Consider the following 19,400-nt stretch of genomic DNA (forward strand, 5'->3'; position numbering starts at 1 on the left):
TCTCAGTTTCCACCTCTAAGCCATTCAAAAAGTCACAGACCACAGTGTGCTTCTTTTCGTACCCAAACATAAAAATTGGGTTCAAACCAGCCATCTTGAACTTGTGAATCTGCAAACAAATTATATTCCTTATAAAAATGGATGAAGTGAAAGGACCTACTGGTGTTAGTTGTTAAATGTTCTAAATTCCAAATGTGTCTTTTGACCATGCAAACTTTTTGGCTTAAACATGCTTCAAATTTAGGTCACATTTATAGATTTCAATCTTTTAAAATAATGTTAAAATGAAATGCTATCTGGATAACATTAACCCAAAAGATCCAAAACTTCAGCCCTCCATGCTTCTCAAGTGCAAACACAAAGTAGACAAGATTCAAATTAATAATCTACCATATCTTTTTTTGGAATTTCATTGGATCTGGTGATCACACAGATTGTCCAATTACCTAACAAAATCAGATATTTGAGGACATCAGACGCAAGACCTTGGGAGGCAAATGAAAAAAAAAATAAATAAAAAATAAATTGTTGACAACTTGAACAATATCTTCAGTTCAGTGTGTTAAACAAATGGTTCATGTTTGTTTTAACTTTATTTTAGTATGCAGAAAGAAATTACAAATGAAATGCTACCTAAATATTTAGACAAGTCTAGCTTAGTACGTCTGACTTTCTGATATATAGTTGTTTTAAAATGTGTGCAGTTTGACATGTCAGCAGTGTTTCACAGGCTGCACACCTGACCCGACTCAGTCCTTCCGCCAGGATAAAAGTCAGCAGAGACCCACTGATATATATATATATATATATATATATATATATATATATATATATATATATATATATATATATATATACATACATACATATATATATATATATATATATATATATATATATAAACTTTCTATCACCACGTCTTACAAACTGATACTGATGTCCACCCCTACCAGCTCCACCTGATGCTCTATATCAGGGGTGCCCAAACTTTCTGCATCCATGGGCCAAAGAGAAAATGTACCAGTGAGCTGCAGGCCAAACACAGCGATCTTAGGGGAGAAACACAGATAAATGTAAATCGTGGTTCTTTTAATTATTGTCAATGCATGCAAATGCATTCTTGTCCTCACTGCAAATAACACACTACAAACATCAATATGGCAAAATAACAATAAAGGCATAGTTAGAAGGACAACAAACAAAAATTGCAGACAGTAAATTGTAACCAAATATAGTGCAAAATGTCATGAACAAAAAGAAAAACACTGCATGTACACCAAATCAAATTGCTAACAGTGACTGACAAGGTCAGTATGTCATTGAGATGTGAGCCAATCTTTCAAGTCTGACAAACTCAAATAGTTTTGATATCTCAGTGGTGGGCTAGATGTAATGAGCTGGCGGGCCAAATTTGGCCCGCGGGCCCTACTTTGGGCACCCCTGCACTATATGATTCAAGAAACAAAGCTTCGAGTTTCAAAGAGACTGAAACCAGATGTTTGATGGATGTGTAAACATCTGTTTTTGGATGGTAGAACACCATCCTCCACAACGCTCCTGATCATGCGTTTATTCAGAGGACAAATCAGAACAAGAGCTCTTCAACCAGCTCCGAGGTGGCGTGGCCGCTGGGCTTTGAGGGGCGAACAGAGAGGTGGGTGCTGGGAGCCCGAGGTTGGAAAACCATCCGGTTCTACTGACCAGAGAGAGAACATCCATGTGGTGAGAAGGGTCATTGGCCATAAAATCGAAAGGCGGTTTTCCATCTGACTGATCCACGGCAGAGCTGACTCAGGGATGGAAGCAGTCATGTGACCAGTTAACATAATGATGGTGAGATTGTTCTGATTTCATATCACAAATATTTAATGATTTGATTCAAAACCCTATATTGAAGTTAAACAGATCTACATCTTTTTATGGAAAGAAAGTGCTAAAGAGTAAACAGAAGAAAGCTTCACTTCTAGACATTTCATACACATAAGACTAGTTCACAACTGGAACAAGATACACATACATGTACACACACATTTACATGAACAAACACACGCACGCTCACTGCAATGAAGTACCTGCTTGCTACTGACGACATGACAACATGACATGATGAGCTACTAACCCTGTCTTGTTTTGTTTTCATGATTTAGAAAGAACAGAACACGTTTAGTGAGCTGGTTGCAACAACCTTTCCTCAGTTATCCAACACTGATCGGCTCATTGTTTTAAAAGAAAGAGAAATGAGTAAAACCAGATGAAAATAATGTTTTATTTATTTAATCCCTTCAGACGCATCCTAACGGTGACTCACTGACACATGAATTTATATTTCCTCCAGATTACCGTCTCACCGTTGACCCAGGATCTGATAAGATGGTTTCTCTCTCATTCCTACAGCTGAAGTAGTGAGAGTGAGTAAAACCTTCCTGCCAGAGGTGGAAATGCCAACATACTGATCCTTATGTGCATTTATGTAAATGCCGAACGGCAGTTTCCCTGCTTGGTTCTCTGTGGTGATGCAAACTGCAAGTCCCCTGATTTCCTTAGAGCTTTGACTGTGTGCAAATTACTTTCAGTAAAACAAAGAAAACCTTAAACGCTAAAACAACAAATGTTGAGGCAGATAAAATTACTTTTAGGTCATTGTTAGCTCTGCATTAAAACAACAAAATGCACTATAAAATGACCATTGAGATACCAGAAGAAAATAAAACCTATTTCATATTGGTCTGATATCCATAGATATTTCAAACTGATTCTCTTATAAAAAATAATAATAATGATAAAAGGGATTTGTACAAGACTAAAACAAAAAAGCGCTGCCGACTTCAACACAGGAGGAAATGTGTTCAAGCTTGTCTATATACCCTCTGTGATGCGTGTGTGTGTTTGATGGGAAGGGGGGGGTTGGCTTGCTGCTATTGGGTTGGGGTTCTGGGGGATTTTACTATCTGTAAAGCACCTTGAGTTGCTATTTTTATGTATGAAAGGTGCTATATAAATAAAGTTTGATTTGATTTGAATTGATTTAGGGCCACATGTCTAAGGTCCTGCTCTGATATTTATGCAGACGTGAACCCTCAGTGTGACAAATGTGGCAGCGATGAAGCCACACTGCTTCACTCATTCTGGGCCTGCCCCAGTCTTGGAATATTTTAGCAGGAAGTCTCTGTCGGTGGTCTTTGGGGTAACTATCACACCCACTCCTTTACTCCGATTCTTATTTCTCTACAGACAGAATTACCTACAAATGTCATGTTTTGTTTCATCAGCTTCATTTAGTTTAATATTTTTCCATATTTACATTTCAGGCTGTTCCAGAAAAACATTCAATTCAGATAATTTAGAGTTAAAGTATTTCTTTTAATCAAACAGGTCTGTTCCATATATGCTGATCTTCTTTCAACCTTTGAGATCAGTGATTTCCTCCTGTTCTGATTCCAGCTTCAAACTTCCTGTTTGACCCTGAAATCAGTGAATTTCAAGCAGATCAATAAGGTTTAATGTGAACTCTGTGTTCTTCATACTGAACACATCAGAGCTGCTGTTTCATCACTGAGACCTTCACAGGTAAAATCTTCACTTCTTCATCAGTGTTTATGTAAGGAAACATCCTGTCAGTGAAAGTGTGTGTGAAGGTGTGTATGTGTGTGTTAGTATCAAGATCAGAGAAAGTATGGCGTTTATTCGGTTCCAGAAGCAGCGCGCTTGAAAACCGCCCGCGCGCATAAAAACAATGCACGTGCACGGGGATCACCGCGCGCTAGTACGTGATATGAGATATATGAGTATATTAGTACCCCCGAGTTAAAACACACTTCACGAGGAGGCATTTCTGCATTGCGAGGGAATAACAGTTTTTGCAAGCAGAGAATCACCCTCGTGAGAGCTCATCAATCCACTGTGTTCACACATGTGGACCAATGTCCTCGCAGCAACAATGGTTTGTACTTAAAAGACCAAATTTGCACCGTCTCTCTTAAGGTGGATAAAAAAATAAAAAATAATAATAAAGGTGATCATGCTTAGTTTATGTTCTTACCTTTTCATCTTTTTTTTAAATTATGCTTTATATAATCTTATGTGTTTAATGTCTTTGTAAAGCCCTTTGAATTACCATGTTGTTGAATTGTGCTCTACAAATAAAGTTGCTTTGCTTTGAATGTAAAATGAAATGTCTCACTGAGTAAGAACTTGGTTTAACTAAAAACTCACCTGACCTACTGGTGGGACTGGCACCACAGGACAAGAAAACAAGTGAAACCTTTCAAAAAACAAACTTTTTAATGACATAAGACAACAGGGCAAGAGAATAAAGTAAATAAATTAGTTCCAGTGTGCATAATGAAATGATAAAAATAAACCTTGGGGAAGGAAAAATGACAAACTGATAGATATCAGTGTTCCTGCCTGCTGCTCCTGAATAATTTTTTTTTTAATGACTGTAATGGCTAAATTAGCTTCTGTGACAACGATGGGTATTTGTACATAATTAGATAGGGTGTCCAGGATGTACAGCTTCTGGCGACATAAAAACTCCAGGTAATCAAGATTCAGTGGTGTTGTGCTGAATCCTCTTTGTATTTTATGCAGAAGCCGTTCAAGCAGGTGACATCTCGGCTATTGACAAATGAAAGCATAGTTGAAGATATGTGTTATGATGCACATATCAAACATGCCATTTTTTTAAGGTGTAACAATTGATGCATTGGAAAAAACGTGCAATTAGATATAACGTGAATACTTATTAGTTATGCAAAACTAAAGCTAGTTTAACCAACTTAAAGTCATTTGAAATTCGCTGCACAGGTGCTGTTTATCTTGGCTGGGCAATGTGTGAGCATTTAAACTGACCAATCAGAGGATAAGGCACATCAGCCAAAGTCTCCGCCTCCAGAGTCTCAAAACTCCAGCAATCGAGCGAGGGAGGACTGTTAAGCCGAGCGTGCAGTGACAGAACTGAGAGCGAGTGGGTCGCTGCTGTGAGGACATTGGTCCACATGTGTGAACACAGTGGATTGATGCAGTGGCGGTTCTAGGAATTTTTCACAGGGGTGGCCAAGGGGTGGCTTAGGGATTTCCAGAGGTGGCCACATTAAAAATGTGCATGAAAACATGCACGTTTTCATATGCAATAATATTCAACCAATATATGCTAAAATCATTCAAATATCTTCAAAATATTTTAAAGCAACATTGTAAGGCCCTTGAATGTAAAAAATATTGTACTAAACTGTAAAGTTATTATATTATTAAAGTTATTATAAGTTATAAAGTTATTCTTTCAGAGAGTTTGTTGACCTGTTTGATCCAATTACATACTGTTTTTAATGTCAAGCTAAGCAAAAGTTAAGCTTAGAATAGTTTTTATTGCCAATAGATATTTTTGATGATAGATATTTCCCATATATATCAACTTGTCAAATGATATCAGTTCTGCTGCTGCCCTGCTCAGCTTGAGCAGTGAGTACTTCACTCTTAAAAATAGTTAGGCATATTCATGAAGTACAAGAGCTTGAAAGGCGATCATATGAGCTACAAACTTCTCAGGTTAAAAAAAATAAACAAACAAAACAGCATTCACACATGAAGAGGAAACTGGTGTGACATCTTTGGACAATCCTGTTTTTTTTGTTTGTTTTTTTTTTTTCCACACTTTCTTACTGAAAATTTCTCGTTTTATCAGTTCATTTTTATTGCAAGTTATTTGAAAAAGAATTTAGTTACACATGTCCCAACATGTTTAATAACGCACATTTCGCGCTGTTGTGCTTTAGCATGATGCACTTCAGAGCCACAGCCAGTGTTACTAGTTTGCCAAATGCCGTACAAGTTAGTATCTACGTTTGCTGAATGGTAGACTCCTCCCTCCGTGCTAAAAGTCGGGCAAAAATCTAATTTGTCAACAGGCTCACCAAAAACAAACCCAAGGCACTCCGGAGGAAAAAAAATTTTTTTTAAAGCCTTAATTGATCATGGCAAAGCAGTGAAAACCGACGCATTGCGACCCCCTGCCATGATCAATTAGGGCTTTAAAAAAAGCCTTTGGTCTATTTTTGGTGGACCCGCAGACAAATTGGATTTTTGCCTGACTTTTACCACGGAGCGAGGAGTCTACCATTCAGCAAACATAGATACCAACACACCCCAGCATCCAAACGAGTTTTACAGTACAAGCTAGTGTTACTAGCCAAAAACGTAAGCACTGTAGTAGGCTTAAACGTAAAGCAAACATTCAAAAAAAATTTATTACAGCAGCAAACCAAAAAGTAGCAAAGGACAGACTGGGAAAATTGACTTACCATGAGTAAACTGTAGATAAAAATAAAAAAAAAACTGCTGCCGCCCGCCGATCCTGTGCACCTGTTGCGTCCAAGACCTGTCCGGCCGGTAAATTTCTGGAAGCTCAAATGGATGCAAACCAATGAGCTTCAAAGATCTTTGGGGTGGCATCAGGGGTGGCCAATCAAACCTTGGGGGTGGCACCGGCCCCCCTAGCCACCCTATTGAAACCGCGTATGGATTGATGAGCTCTCACGAGGGTGATTCTCTGCTTGCAAAAACTGTTATTCCCTCGCAATGCAGAAATGCCTCCTCGCGAAGTGTGTTTTAACTCGCGGGTACTAATTTACGCGCTCATATCACGTACTCGCGCGCGGTGATCCCCGTGCGCGTACCTTGTTTTTATGCGCTCGGGCGGTTTTCAAGCGCGCTGCTTCTGGAACCGAATAAATGCCATAGAAAGACAGTTTTCCTCCGTTCCAGTCCAGATTCACTCTGATCCTCTCCAGCTTCTCCTGATCTTGAAGAAAAACGTTAGAACCTGGAGACCCTGCTAAGTATTTACCTCCACAGAACCATATTCCCCATAATCCAGACCGCGTGTCTCCTTTCCTGTTTACAGACTCTGCAAACACACCCAGTTCCCAGAATTTACTGTCTCCAACATCAACATCCCAGCTGTGAGTTCGTGAGTTTAAACCCCCGAGTTTGAGTTTCTCAGAGTGCAGATGGCAGAGACCTTCTGAAGCTTTCTGACCTCTCTCCTGTAAGAAGGACTCACACAGATTCTTCAAGACCAGATTTAAAGGTGGTTTCTCTCTTGAAGATCTTCTCTTACAAACGGGACACTGGTGTGTTGGATTCTGTGTCCACCAGCTCTTCAGACAGTCTCTACAGAAGCTGTGGCTACATGACAGAACAACAGGATCTCTGAAGACGTCCTGACAGACCGGACAGCAGAGATCCTCCTCTGATATGGGACCCATGTGGTCTGAGAGTGAAGCTGAAAACACAGCAGACAGAAAGTCCAGGCAGTCATGGCTGCCCTCCCTCCTCTGCTAACTCCATCAAACTGACTGTGAGTGGTGTTTTTGGTCAGACTCACCTTCAGTGTGTGGACTGGGAGCAGCTTGAAGTTTCCCACTTTTCTTTCCTGCAGCTGGACTCACTCAGAGGAAGCTGAAGGTGTGCTTGAGTCTAAATTCAGTCTGCCGGCAGCTCTGAGGGTTAATAATGAACAGGTTTTATATTCATACATGCAGATTTAAACCAACAACCAGAATAAAGACTGGAATATAATCAGTGTTCAAGAATTCAGGGATTGTAGATCATCAGATAGAGAGGTCATCACAAATCAAAGTGTCTCGGGGTGAGACCCTGAACATCTGCCTGCCCCCAGTCCCTCATTTAATAGGTGTGATAGACAAATCTATGAAGGAGTTAGCGTACAACATTGCATTAATTTAGCCAATCTTCATTTGTCCTTGGATTCCTTTTATAGGATTGTGCTTCCCTGTAATGCTCTGTTCTCAGTCTCGCTCTGGATTTATGTTCTGGATAAGTATCTCACTGTAGTGATGGTAAGTTCGACTCTTTTCACTAACCCAGGTCTTTTACTCTCGAACAGTAAAGTGAACGAATCTTGAACGAATCATGTCGTTCATTTTTACAGCAGGTGGCGTAAAAAAGTCCGCGATTCTCAAGCAGTAAATACTGAAGGCAACAAAACTACTGGTAATGCCACAAGCAATTCAAACCATGTGAAAACGTAGGGAAGCAAATACACACCACAATAAAGTGATTTGTGTCCTACATCCTCCCTGCCATTGTTTAACAGCTCAACAGTGACTCGGTAGCTATCACGTGACAAATAAACAAGAGACCGAGCCGAGAGCGAACGTACTGCTGAGCTTGATACAGCTTGAGCTGTGAATGAACGAAGGAAGACCCGTTCAGAGACCGAGTTGCCTGTCACGTGACAAAGAGAAGAATTAGAGAGACCAATCCGAGAGCGAACGTACTGCTCGCCAAACAGCCTGAATGATGAACGAGACTGAGAACGAGAACGAGAACGTGCAGCCCGACTTGCTGCTCGCCACACAGCCTGAGCAGCCTGGCTGTCACGTGACAAAAGAACGAGGACCTGAGCGAGTCCTGAACGAATCATTTCTGTTTCCTGTCCTGACCTACTGACTGAGTTTATGCAGCTGCCTGCCATGTGGCGAGAGGAGGTACCGCATGAAAATGAACGAATCGCTCACTGAGAGGACCCGTTACTCCCGAGTCATATAAAAGGATTAGTTCATACTGAACGAATCGTTCGTGACCGACACATCACTATCTCACTGCCAGAGTGATTGGATGTCTTTCATAAGGCCATGAAAACGTATTGTATCCAATCTATTGTGTGATAGTGAGTAGCCTCTACTAAATATACATTTACTTTAACCTGGTTGAATCCATGACTTTCAGGTTTGATTGACAAGGATGCATTCACACCAGCATGTGTTAGATTAAAAATGTGCCTTTAAGAGGCTAGTTGCAGCCCCTGAATCACCGAAGCAGAGACATGAAGGCATGTGGACATGATTCAAGATGGCGAGCCAGACACAGATCCAGTGACTTTGGTTTCATCTTCATCATCATCATCACACAAGTGAGGCAATCTTCTACGTATAAGCTGGAGGGTGACTCGCTGCCACAGCGGTAGGAGTGAAAAGATTTGATTTGAACTGAACTAGAAAGTAAACTCTTTATTTTTTCTTTAAACTAAATCGAACTGAAACTTTTCCTGGAACTGAACATTTAGACTACACAATGGGACTTGAGCCTGAACTGACTGGATGTATTACACTTTCATTGTATTCTTTATTTATAATTGTTAATATTTTGATCTGAAATAATTGTGGTCCACTTTAATTTGATTCTGAAATTGTGAGGGTGTTTTCCTACCTGTGAGAAAGCGAAACGGAATAGAGTTAACTCAGGAAAATAAAATAGAAAATCCAAAATAGGTGCAAAGTATTTACATAAATAACAATAATTACAGTCTTATTAAATCTAAATTAGCCTGATTAAAATTAATTCTATATTTACCTGTTACCATACTTACCTTTCCATCTGAACCTGCAGGATTATAATTTTCTTTATATTATGTTTATTGCATACATTAAATTGCCAGCCTTTGCATTTAAAGTCATGATCTCTTGTCTGCTTATTTTGTTCCCTACTCCTTAGAACCTAGAACTGGTCCAGTGGCTCAGCTAGCGGTGTTAGCGTACTCCAGTTTCACCCTGTACTACTCAAACAAATCTGACTTTTTAAATAACATATTCTGCTCCCCACCAGAGCGGAGTGCATCAAGAATTACTGAAGTAGAAGACGAGTCACACAATGAAGAAGAAAACTCGCTCATCTGCTGGTTGATGCAGGACAGCTTCTGTTTCCACCCCATAATATTAAAACAAGGAGCTGCATCAGATCCTAGCGGTCTTGGGTTGAACTAATTTCTATCAGAACTTTTACTGCGTTCTTCCACCTCTGATGGCGAGCCATGTCTCCTGGCCAGAGCTGCCTATCATCCCACATGTGCGTACGAACAATGCCGTTCGCTGAACCCACAATGCACTTTGCTTTGTCATCCACACACACACACACACACACACACATAAATATATATATATATATATATATATATATATATATATATATATATATATATATATGTAACCGGTCTTGTTCGACACCGTCTATCTGCGTTGTGTAGTTTGAAGAATGAGGAGGCAGATACCACTGTGACCTTGCAACTGGCTGGCGGGTTTTTTCTGTACAAAAAAACAGTTAATCAGTACAGCAACTCTCCTTAACCTGGCTTCACCATGCACACCTCTCCTCAGCGGGGCTGCTAGCAAACTCAGAGTGTGCAACCTTAGTCTACAACATGCTTGGGAAATTTATTTCCCACCTAATAGCCATAACATTACACTTTAAGTTGAGCTAACAATAATTTCAAACAGACATTGTCAGAAAATATAATTTTACATAAAAGAAATAAAACTTCCAATTACAATAAATGTATTTGTAAGCTCATACCTGTACAAAAAAACAGTTAATCAGTACAGCAACTCTCCTTAACCTGGCTTCACCATGCACACTTTTAGCAGGGAAAAGAACAAAAAAAAACAATGGACAGCATGAGAGAGACCAGACACATGCTCTGGTTAGCTGAACATCGACAAATGAGCACATCTTAATAACAGTTTTGTACTGCACCCAAACTAACAAACATAACAAGTAGAACATACAGTATATCCATAAAACCAGGTATGAGACTGACTGGAAGAGTTTTAGATCGTATATTAACATCCCCCACGTTATAAAGGGTGGAGCACTTCTCAGACTCACCTCTCCTCAGCGGGGCTGCTAGCAAACTGAGGAGCAGAGCGCGAACAGGAAGTGACATCACCAAAGGAAACCGGGATCAACCATACAAATAAAAGCCCACCAATAAAATAAGTGCTTTACAGAAAAATAAAGAACATAGTGCTAAACAAAGCATATACAGACATATAAGGGGGATTTTTAGTGAAATGTATAGTATTTTAACACACCTGTTACATATATATATATATATATATATATATATATATTGTTTCTTTCTTTTGGGTTTGTTTTTAACGACTTTGTCACTTATTTTTCTCGCAAGATCTGGCAACATTGGTGGTAATGTCAGTCTGTGTTCCAACAAGCAGCTGAAGACATTCAGTAGCTGCCAGCTTGTAAAGAAAGTTATGAAGGACCAATTAAAATGATAAATGATGATAAAAGTTCAAAAACTTGCAAAAAAGCAAACATTTTGCACAAAAACAATCCCAATTCATAAAGTTCTGTTTTTATAAATGAGGACAACGAGGCAGAGCTCAGACCCGAATTGTAGAGTGTTACCTAACGCCATCCACCACTAAATCCTTCAACACAAAAACAAAAAAACTGCATCTGGATACCAAACATCCATCACTCAGTAATTCTGGGATATAATTCTCCAACAACAGAAAGAGCTACAAACGAGAAAGTGTTTGCCATTCCTGATAACTCTTAAACAAATCAAAGAGTAGTTTATGAAATAATAAGTTTATTCAATTATTTTTAAAAATAAATAAATAAACAAACTACAAATTGTATTTATAGTTTATTTGCTTTTGTAAAACCTGGTCAGAAACAACAGATGAAAACTTGCCTTTTGACTGAATTTGGAGTGTTTAGAAGTGTTCCAGAAAAACATTCAATTCAGATAATTTAGAGTTAAAGTATTTCTTTTAATCAAACAGGTCCGTTCCATATATGCTGATCTTCTTTCAACCTTTGAGATCAGTGATTTCCTCCTGTTCTGATTTCAGCTTCAAACTTCCTGTTTGACCCTGAAAACAGTGAATTTCAACCAGATCAATAAGGTTTAATATGAACTCTGTGTTCTTCATACTGAACACATCAGAGCTGCTGTTTCATCACTGAGACCTTCACAGGTAAAATCTTCACTTCTTCATCAGTGTGTATGCAAGGAAACATCCTGTCAGTGAAAGTGTGTGTGAAGGTGTGTATGTATGTGTTAGTATCAAGATCAGAGAAAGACAGTTTTCCTCTGATCCAGTCCAGAGTCACTCTGATCCTCTGCAGCTTCTCCTGAACTGGAAGAAAAATGGTAGAACCTGGAGACACTGAAAAGTATTTACCTTCATATAACCCTATACCCCATAATCCAGACCATATGTCTCCTTTCCTGTTTACAGACTCTGCTAACACACCCAGTACCCAGATTTTACTGTCTCCAACATCGACATCCCAGCTGTGAATTCCTGAGTTAAAACCCTCAGAACTAAGAACATAATAACCAGCAATCCTCTCTGGATTATCAGGAAGCTTCTGTTTCTCTCCTCGTCTCACACTGGTCAGATCATCAGACAGGAAGAGTCTTGGACCAGCAGTGTTTGGGTCCAGAATGACAGGAGTGTAGCAGACCAGGTCCTTCATGTTGTTCCAGATGTTGAAGGCCAGGTTGCCCAGGTGTTTGGCCTGGTCTATCAGAGCTCCTGAGTGCAGCTGTGGATCATCCAGCAGGGGGCAGCGCTGGACTCTTTCCACTGCAGCCTTGTAGTTGTTCAGGAATGAGACGTCTGCAGCTCTCAGCTCCTCCTCTGTGGTTCTGACTGTGTCTGAAAGAGCTGCTATCTCTCTGCTCAGAGCCTCCATCTTCTCCTTCATCATCCCACTCTTCTGCTCCTCTTCCTCCCTCAGAGCAGCCAGCCTGGCCTCCTCTTCCTCTGCTAGAAAGTGATGAAGCTTCTTAAACTGCTCCTTAATCTGCCTCTCTGTGTGTCGGGCCTGGACCTTAATGTGTTTTGCTGTTTGATCAAACTTCTTCTGAACGTTCTTCTGGAGCTCCAGTTTCTTCTTTAATGGTTTCAGAGTTTCCTGAAGTTTCTTCCTGTGCTGTCGTGCAGCTTCATCGACGGGTCTGATTCTGTGGTTGGTGTGTTTTTCTGAATCTCTGCAGATGAGACACACTGGCTGCTGATGGTCCAGACAGAAGAGTTTGAGTTTCTCAGAGTGCAGATGGCAGAGACCTTCTGAAGCTTTCTGATCTCTCTCCTGTAAGAAGGACTCACACAGATTCCTCAAGACCAGATTTAAAGGTGGTTTCTCTCTTGAAGATCTTCTCTTACAAATGGGACACTGGTGTGTTGGATTCTGTGTCCACCAGCTCTTCAGACAGTCTCTACAGAAGCTGTGGCTACATGACAGAACAACAGGATCTCTGAAGACGTCCTGACAGACCGGACAGCAGAGATCCTCCTCTGATCTGGAAGCCATGTGGTCTGAGAGTGAAGCTGAAAACACAGCAGACAGAAAGTCCAGTCAGTCATGGCTGCCCTCCCTCCTCTGCTAACTCCATCAAACTGACTGTGAGTGGTGTTTTTGGTCAGACTCACCTTCAGTGTGTGGACTGGGAGCAGCTTGAAGTTTCCCACTTTTCTTTCCTGCAGCTGGACTCACTCAGAGGAAGCTGAAGGTGAATCTGATCGTCTGTGTGTCTCTCTGTAGAGACCAAGAATCACCGACTGTTTCCTGCTTCGTCTCAGGTGAGGCAGGTGAGGGGTGGAGCTTAAACCTGTTACAGCAGTCCTCTTACCTCTGACCAATTTATTTTCCAGTCTGAGTCATAAAAATTTAGTCAGGCACAAAAACAGACAGTCCAGCATCCTGTTGTTAAAAACGTACACACACAATAAAAACTCCTTCACTAATGAACTCAGACATAAAACACACGTGAAAACACCACAAACGATGCATCCTTACTTCCTTCAAAGCTGTGGTTCTCAAACTGTGGCACATGTACCACTGCTGGTACTCCTGCTCCCTCTAGTGTTACGCTGAAGAAATGATATTTTCTTCTGTTTGCAACAGCGTATCTCTGCTAGAAAGATTTCTCTTTACTTGTCATAAAAATGAAAAACAGAAAGATGGATAAAGATTAAATCTGAGACTGGAGCTAATATTTATTGATCCAGGACTGTGTTCAGAGAAGTAGGATCTCTTCAGGATCATTGGTTATAGTTTCTCCACTTTCAATTTTTAAGAAACCAGATATTTTTTAAATAAATTAGTTTCTATATATAATGTTCTCACTTATACTGTTCAGGCATGAGAGGACAGAGACATGATGCTTCCTGGAACTAACCTGCATCTGTCTGAAGTCTGATGGAAAAGTGTTGTTATATTCTACTGTGTTTTAATTTTAGTCATTAAGGTGGTTCTTGGAGAGGCTGATATGTTCTGAGATGGTAGATGATGGGAAAAGTTTGAGAACCCCCCCTTTAAAACAGGTTAAAGCCCATCCCCAGTTACCAGGACAACAAACAAACATGTTCTCTAATTGGCTGGACTTCAGATTTATTACCTACAGCCAGTGTCGTGTGTAACGTGTTCTTTTTTAACACGTTATACACAACGCTGCCTACAGCGTGGTTCATACTGACTCTGCGTTTCTCTTCAACCTGTTGGGGCATACGTAGAGGGTTCATAAACTTTGTGTTCTGGTCTCTGAAAAAGGCCTCAGTGGCTCTTGTGAGAGAAGAAGTCTTCTGATGTCCTCTGCTGGATGCTGGTTGGTATTGCTGAATTAGTGCAGCGTGTCATCAACTCACCTCCATGTAACGTAAAGCTTTACTCCACTATTAACTACAAACTGTAATGAGAACATGAGGTGTAACTGAGTACATAAATATTTATGTATTAAACTATATTTAATATAAATTTTATATTTCCACCCTTTAGAGTTACATCGTACAGTGTTTTAGTTTTTCTCTCTACAGCCTTTGTGTTGTCCAATTATTTCAGAAAATATCAGAATTTTTATCTTAATTGATAATTCAAAATAATTTTCAGGTGCTTTTGCAAAAGAAAACAAAAAAACAAACAAACAAACAAACAAACAAACAAACAAACAAACAAACAAACAAACAAACAAACAAACAAACAAACAAACAAACAAACAAACAAACCTACTAACAACTGGTAACAACATGTACAGAGGCTACAGCTCCTCTGTGCAGACGGTCCAGGCTTGAGTCCCGGCCTGCAGCCCTTTGCTGTGCATCATTCTCCTTCTTCTCTGACCCCCTTTACTGTCAAGCTACTGACATATAAACACTACTAGAGTTTAAACATGCATAATAAAACACTAACAACTACTAGGGCTCAGTACCAGGCAGATTCAGCTTTGTTTGCTGTTCTTTTAGTTGAGGCTGGCCATAGCAATACGATGAAAGAATGAAAAAGTGTGTCTCACTCTCCCAAGCAGACATGCAACATTTGGGATCTTGAGAGCTGCTTGTAAAGCCAAGTTTAGCGAGTGTGAAAAACACCCGGCGTGTAACAGAGACATTATCTCCACAGCTCGGTATATATTAGCGCTGTTGTCTGTCAGGGTGACGGGTCTTTGTTAGTTCCCACTCCTATAAAGCATCAGACAGTATGTCTGCCAGATTTATTGCCATGTGACTAGTTTGAATGTGCCTGGTTTGTTAAACATGAGACAATAGTAGCTGCTCCTCATCTGTATAGTGACAAGTTTTTATCAGATATGTATTAGTGGTTCTTGAAAGGTTCTTGAAACATTTTCAAACAATCATATGTGTCCTCAGAGATTGTGTATGAGGCCCAAAAATGAGAAAATTCTGTCTCCTCTTTCACTTGCTCTACTTTTTAACGAATGTGTGCTTAAATGAGTGAGTCTGAGATCTTTCTCTTTGTGACTTCACAAAGGGAAAAACCACTTCCCAGGGTAATGGATACTGTCATTGACCCGTCCCCTTGGCTAGCTGAGCCTGCCCTCTAAAATCAAAGAGTGGGCACCAGCGAAATTCAGATCATGTCCCAGAGAGGGGCGTGAACAGGCACTACTCATGAACATTTAAAGGTTCAGACACAGAAACAGCCCGTTCTCAGTAGAACTCATTAGAGCCACTTTGTGAATGACTGAAATTAAAGACCAAGGCTGAATTTGGGGTAATACACTTTGCAAATAATGTTGGTGACCTCTGAAACCCAAATGAAATTGTTGAGAAAATGTATAACATGGGACCCTCAAATGTTTGCGTGCCAGCAGCACGTAGCGTGGCTCCAGTAAGTTAATATGACATTTTTATCGATGCTGTAACTGCAGGGGACTCTTGCTGGGGCTCTCCTCTGCCGCCCTCGGGGTGGGTACGAGGTGGTCTTCGTGATGATGTGGTTTGGGTTAGTGCTCCAGGATTGCTGCTGTTGGCCTGGGTCTCTGGGCCGCCCTAGTCTGCCTCTAGCCTCTGTAGAGACATGGTCACATTTGCACGATTACACTCATCACTCCTTATCACTGATCACTCCTCATTCCTCACACTCTGCATGCTGACAGTCACTGTTGTCCAGTGCGTTTATACACTAAGAGCTACTTTTGTTTAGGTTTTTTTTTTTATTTATTATGTGTGTGTCTTTGGTACTTTGGTTGTTGTTGTGATACATGTTGTTGCTGTCTTGGTTATTTTTTATGAACTCCATATAACTGTCAGCGTAGTTTACCTGTAAAAGCTGTAAGAAATTCTCTGTTGTGTTTCTGTACAGGTGTAGCAGTTGGTTGTCTGGTATTAGGTTGGAATGAAGGTTGTTGCCTCTATCTACTGTATCTTTGTCTCTTCTTCCTTTTTTCTACTTTTCTTTTAACTTGTCTTCATTACTCTCCTTTTTTAAGCCTCCTTCATTCAGGTCCAGCAAGATTATATAAATTCCACAATACAAAATAAATAAGATAAAACAATGTATTTAAATAAATAAAGAAATAAAAATGAGTTTATCAAGAGGAGCCTTATACCCATAAAGCTCCCCTTGGCAAAGCAAATTTGTTCAGCACAACACAGCAGCCAGACCATCATTCTGTTTGCTACAATGCTGGACAACACAAGTAAAAAAAAAAAAAAGAAAGAAGAAATGTGTTTTTAAGTAGATAAATAAAAATGAAGAGTGAAGAGGCCTGTCTAATGGGCTCGACACACGGGAGGCGACGTCGCACCTTCTCCATTCATTTCCTATGGAACCTGCGTATTGAGGCGAAAATCGCTGCCCTCCTCCAGCCAAGCGACAGGCGACATTCGTGCATGTGAAATGTTGCGCTCATTCATGTACATGTGCACACGAGGCTTGCGACGCGACACAAGAAAATAGGAAAATGTTCCATTTTTTTCGCTGTCGCCTGGTACTACAGCCAACCAGAGAGGTTTTCATTGACTGACCAATGAGAGCAGGCTAGACAGTGCCATCTGCAACCTGTTGCAACATGGAGGAACAGATCATATTAGCTGTGTCTGATTTTCCCATACTTTATGATACTTTTGTTTTTTAATAAATGAACAACACAACATAAAGAACATAAACTGTACAGCCAGGGGGACAAGAATAAGCAACACAACTAAATCCAAAGAGTAAATTAAGTCCAGGAGATACAAGTTCAGGTGTGCATCAGCATACACACTTAAATATCAAAGAACCAATTAGGAAAGCGACATCTCAGCGAAACAGGAATCTTTCCAAAATACATTCAGTTTTCTGGGCTTTCGAGTTCTCAAGACCGTTGAGGGTGGAGCTGTACTGTAAAAGATCCTGTATAAACATTGCAAAGTTCGGTTTGCCTTCAGCCCATTTCCTTTTGTGGATGTGAAATTTCCCAAAAAGAATAATAAGTTGTACAAAAAAAGTTGAGTCCTTTTCCATTATTTTATCTTCAAAATAAAGAAAAATGTCCTTTTCTTGCAGATGATCTGTCTTTCTTTCAATAAAATTCTCTACATTGATCCAAAACAATTTAGTAAACATACAATGGTAAAACAGATGCTCAATAGTTTCTTCATCCAAGCTTCAAAAGGTACAAGAGTATTCAATATCAATGTGGAATCTTTTTAAAGTATTTTTTGCTGGATAAATTTTGTGTATAATTTTGTAAGAAACTTCTTTAATTTTATTATTAAGAAAAACTTTATCACTCATCAACCACATCTTTTTCCAATCAATATCATTAAAGAGAGCTGACCAAAAGATTTTGGCAGAAGGAACCATTATATTTATATAAAGGTTTCTAATGTATCTATTACTGCATTTGTCCTTGGTAATATCTACATCCCCAAGAAAAATTCTGTAAGCAAGATCTGCCACATGAAGTTCAGTTGTAGATCCTATGAGCAGCTGTAAAACGTTTTTTGGGATGGCAGTAAAAACAACATCATATTCCTTCGGTGTAACTGCTATATTGAATTTAGATATAAATTCTTCATAAAGCAGCAGTTTACCGTCAGTTTTCATAAGCTGTGAGACTAATACAATGCCATTGTTAACCCAGTTTTTGTTATATAAAGATCTATTTTTATTAAGTATGCACCTGTTATTCCAAATGTAATAGTTTGTAGGTGAAAAATGATGTTTGTACAGTAATCTCCATGCTAGCAGAGCTTGTAACTTATCAGGATTATAGTCACATTTTAACAAGAAATTGAGTCCTCCAAAATTAATTTAGGAAAAGTATTCCACATGCTATCTTCTTCTTGAATCAATTTAGTCAGCCATTTAACTTTAAAAGTATTGTTTAGGGTTTCAAAACTTAAGACTTCCAGACCTCCATTTTGTCTTGTGTTACATAATATCTCTTTTTTTAAATAATGACATTTATTTCTCCAAATGAAGTTGAACAGAATTTTATCCAGTTTTTTATATGTTGTAGTAGGCATTCCCAGAACCAAGGACACATAAACAGCTCGGGATATCCCTTCAGCCTTGGACAGTAAGACTCTGCCATTTAAGGAGAGATCCCTCATTAACCACATATTACATTTTTTTGTTATTTGTTCAACTATAGGATCAAAATTTGAGTTGTTACGGTCTTTTTCATTTTTGGTAATGACAACACCCAAATATGTGAAGCTATTCTTTACAGGAATACCATTTATCTCCAATATATCACATTCTTTTAGTGGCAAAAGCACCGATTTGCACAAGTTCATTTTAAGTCCTGATACTCTAGAAAACATCTCTATACATTGGATCACTTTGGGAACCTCATTTTTATTAGTTAAGAAGATTGTTTTGTGATAGTTTAAATTCTCTGTCTCCTGCCATGATGCCATTAAATGAGCTATTTTTGATGTGTACGGCCAAAATTTCTGCGACAAGAAGAAATAAAAAAGGACTTAAAGGACAACCTTGTCTTATGCCTCGGTGGATGTTAAATCTAGGAGTCGTGCCGTGGCTCAGTCCAATAGAGCTATTACAGTTTGTATAAAGTGTATTAACTGCTCTCAAAAACCTGTCTCCAAAACCAAAGCTACGTATAGCTTTGAGCATAAAATTATGACTTACTGTGTCAAATGCTTTGTAAAAATCCACAAGTAGGATAAAACTATCATCTAAAATATAATCATGATAGTCAATCATGTCCAAAACCAAACGGATGTTGTTGCATATATTTCTGCCAGGCATGAAACCTGATTGTTCCTCATTAATAATATTGTCTAATCCTAATTTTAGTCTTTTGGCGAAGACCGTGG

The 19,400-nt window shown here is 39.4% G+C and overlaps 1 protein-coding gene across 1 annotated transcript; it reads right to left on the reverse strand.

Annotated features, from left to right (window-relative positions):
- Positions 1-11,550: 11,550 nt before the first annotated feature.
- LOC121636470 (nuclear factor 7, brain-like) lies at positions 11,551-13,405 on the reverse strand. Its single transcript, XM_041980000.1, has 2 exons — positions 13,266-13,405; positions 11,551-13,163 (listed from the first exon to the last, which is right to left on the reverse strand). The coding sequence occupies exon 2, from the start codon at positions 13,144-13,146 to the stop codon at positions 11,767-11,769; it is 1,380 nt and encodes a 459-aa protein (XP_041835934.1). The 5' UTR covers positions 13,147-13,163; positions 13,266-13,405; the 3' UTR covers positions 11,551-11,766.
- Between the last annotated feature and the right edge of the window lie 5,995 nt (positions 13,406-19,400).

This window comes from Melanotaenia boesemani, chromosome 3, assembly GCF_017639745.1.
Source record: "Melanotaenia boesemani isolate fMelBoe1 chromosome 3, fMelBoe1.pri, whole genome shotgun sequence".
NCBI lineage: Eukaryota > Metazoa > Chordata > Actinopteri > Atheriniformes > Melanotaeniidae > Melanotaenia > Melanotaenia boesemani.

What these genes read in the sequence shown, in the direction of transcription:
- LOC121636470 (XM_041980000.1), bottom strand. Translation starts at nt 13,146, where the DNA reads ATGGCTTCCAGATCAGAGGAGGATCTCTGCTGTCCGGTCTGTCAGGAC.